This window comes from Haplochromis burtoni, unplaced genomic scaffold (assembly GCF_018398535.1).
Source record: "Haplochromis burtoni strain Fernald_Lab_line unplaced genomic scaffold, NCSU_Asbu1 Contig_133, whole genome shotgun sequence".
NCBI classification, from domain to species: domain Eukaryota; kingdom Metazoa; phylum Chordata; class Actinopteri; order Cichliformes; family Cichlidae; genus Haplochromis; species Haplochromis burtoni.
Window position 1 is genome coordinate 583,031 of NW_024582494.1, and position 2,492 is coordinate 585,522.

The 2,492-nt window shown below is 44.1% G+C and overlaps 1 protein-coding gene across 4 annotated transcripts in view; it reads right to left on the reverse strand.

Annotated features, from left to right (window-relative positions):
* The window catches only part of rnf220b (ring finger protein 220b), a 28,712-nt gene that overhangs the window by 2,590 nt on the left and 23,630 nt on the right, over nucleotides 1-2,492 (reverse strand). For 3 of the 4 annotated variants that reach the window (XM_042224233.1, XM_005930964.2, XM_042224231.1), the window contains 4 exons: nucleotides 2,129-2,225; nucleotides 1,916-1,975; nucleotides 1,729-1,796; nucleotides 1,559-1,643 (listed from right to left, as the gene is read on the reverse strand). In XM_042224233.1, coding sequence (XP_042080167.1) covers nucleotides 1,559-1,643; nucleotides 1,729-1,796; nucleotides 1,916-1,975; nucleotides 2,129-2,225 — 310 coding nt within the window. The remainder of the gene's footprint in view (nucleotides 1-1,558; nucleotides 1,644-1,728; nucleotides 1,797-1,915; nucleotides 1,976-2,128; nucleotides 2,226-2,492) is intronic. The other variant, XM_042224232.1, reaches the window with a different exon arrangement.

The following is a 2,492-nucleotide window of genomic DNA, read 5'->3' on the forward strand; positions in this document are numbered from 1 at the left end:
ACACACACACACACACACACACACACACACACACAGGAGGACGAGAGGGAGGACACACGAGTTAGGCAGACACTGGAGAGTCATTTATAAATCGAAGACAGATTAAATTATTCGCTGGCCAACATGGACACTGAGCATGAAATTTAGCAGCAATCACATTGCCTGCATTGGGTGTCTCATTTATCATGGGCAGCGGGGCGGGGGTTAGGTGTCAGCGTCCTCACAGAAATAGACATACACGCGCACAATTACAGCATAGACTCTATATGCAAACATACTGTACAGATGGGATGCAATGCATTCAGCGCAATGAAACGTGTACACGCCTGCATCACCTGCTAAGACCCTGACTGACGACATCATCACACTGATATAGTGTGGTATTATGTGCTGGTGAGAGCAGGCGGTCCGAACAGGTATGGCATAAATACAGAGGACCAGGATACAGAGGAATGGCTTCCTCTGGTTGGCTGATGGACCAAGTGCATGCTGGGATAAGCAACAGCTGGATCAACCTGCCTCCACGATGTCAAACTTTAATTTGAAGAGGCACAACTTTGGACATGGCAGCTGACCACGTCTGACCACGTCTCCTCTCATGTCTCCAGAGTTACCGGCTCAAAAATCCATCAAATACTCAACAAAGACGGATTCTTTCACTTTGACTGAAAGTCAGTTCATGGGCTCGTTGGAAGCTTGAACAAAGCGTGTCAGACTTGCTAAAAACAAACCATTAATTGAACCATTTATGAAATTTGGGTTTAACAAATGTTGGTCCAGAGTGCAGGAAAGCATGAGCCCGCAGCAGGGAAAAACGATTTACCTTTAACCTCTAAAACTTCGTTTTTTATTAATGTTTATCGAAGCTTCTGACATGTTTTAACCCTTTAAATCCTGAACCATGAAATAACTCCCTGAAATCTTTCATTTTTTGATAACGGACAGTTTGTTGGTCCTTTAGACAAAAGTCTTAATCGGCATGTGAGAGTTTTAATTTGCTACATGAGCCATGTTTTTGCAGTTTAGTCATTAAAAATGTTTCATGCAATTTATATCATTTTTTGAGGGTAAAATAAAAAGTCCCGCTGATGATGTCACAAAAACACATGAATGAAATATGATACGCTGGGCTTTAACAGAAATTTGCAGATATGAGTTTTTTTCCTTAAAAATGTATTGTGCACTTTATTTAGATGGGGGGGGGGGCACACTGATTAAGCCTGATAAACTCACAGAAATGTTTCTGCTGTATATGACAGAGTAGGCATGAAAGGGTTAACGACATAATGGATTAAAGGCAAAATACTCTTTGTTTACTTCTTTTTCCAATGAAAGTTTTCATTAAAATTTGTTTATATGGCGTCAAATCACAACAACAGTCGCTTCAGTGTGCTTTATGTTGGAAGGTGAAAACCCAACAATCGGACCTTTGTATGAATAAGCGCTTGGCGCCAGCGGGAAGGACAAACTCCCCGGGCTGCGACCGGCTTTAACAGTCTCTCAGTTTGTGTATAAATCTGTTAAACTGCAGATCTAACAACAGATCTAACAAACTCACATCTCTATCTCAGCGTTTTTGCAGGTTTGAGTGAGACCGGCTGCACTGCCATCCTGTTTCTCTCCAGTGCTTGTAGACGGACTTCCTGGATACACAAACCAATGAGCAGATTACAGTTACATCCATAGTTTTAGGAACTGTGCTCAGCTGCCTCATTATTCCTAACTCACCATCATTTGACCATTTATTAAAGTCCAAGTTCACTCTGGATTCAGGCGGCACGCTGCTGCTGTTGCTGCTGAAAACAAACCAAAGTATATTTACCATCTGAAAGCATCTGAAACGGCTTTGAAATGAATTTAGTTCATATTTATCTAAATGAATACCGAGTGATCGTCACACATCACGGATACGTACTTCACTGCCGTCTCTTTGGAGCTTTCTCCCGAACAGGGAATCACGTCTGTGTCTGTGTATCTGGAAACGAAGTCAGGAGAAAAATACAGCAAAGTGTGCGAGGAAGAACTTCCTCCATGTGCGCGTATATCCCAGTCCCCCCACTTTACTGTAAACGCATTAACATTAACATGCTGTTTAGCGTGCACGCTGGCGTTCTCTTCAGAAGGATACTGTGCCCGGCCGTACTCCAGCGTGTCATCTCCGTCCACGTCCAGGTCTGCATCGCTGTCTCGACACTCCTTAGAGGTGGTGCTCACCAACATTGCACCTGGTGACACAGATTCAAATGGGAATCATTGTTAACAGCCACGTTAGTGATGAGGAAAATGCGACGTTGCCCGTGTATCTGCTGTGACTGCGCCTGTCAGTCAGTTTCCAGGTCAGAGCTGCTCCTCACGCCAAAGAAGCGGTTACTCTTAAGCCAACCTCCCAGGCATCCTGCTGCGCCGTAATCTGGACTGAAAAGTTCAGCGCTTCTTCAGCTGCCACTCAGTCACAGTATTCACCCTCCACTGAACAAGATCACACACGTGGG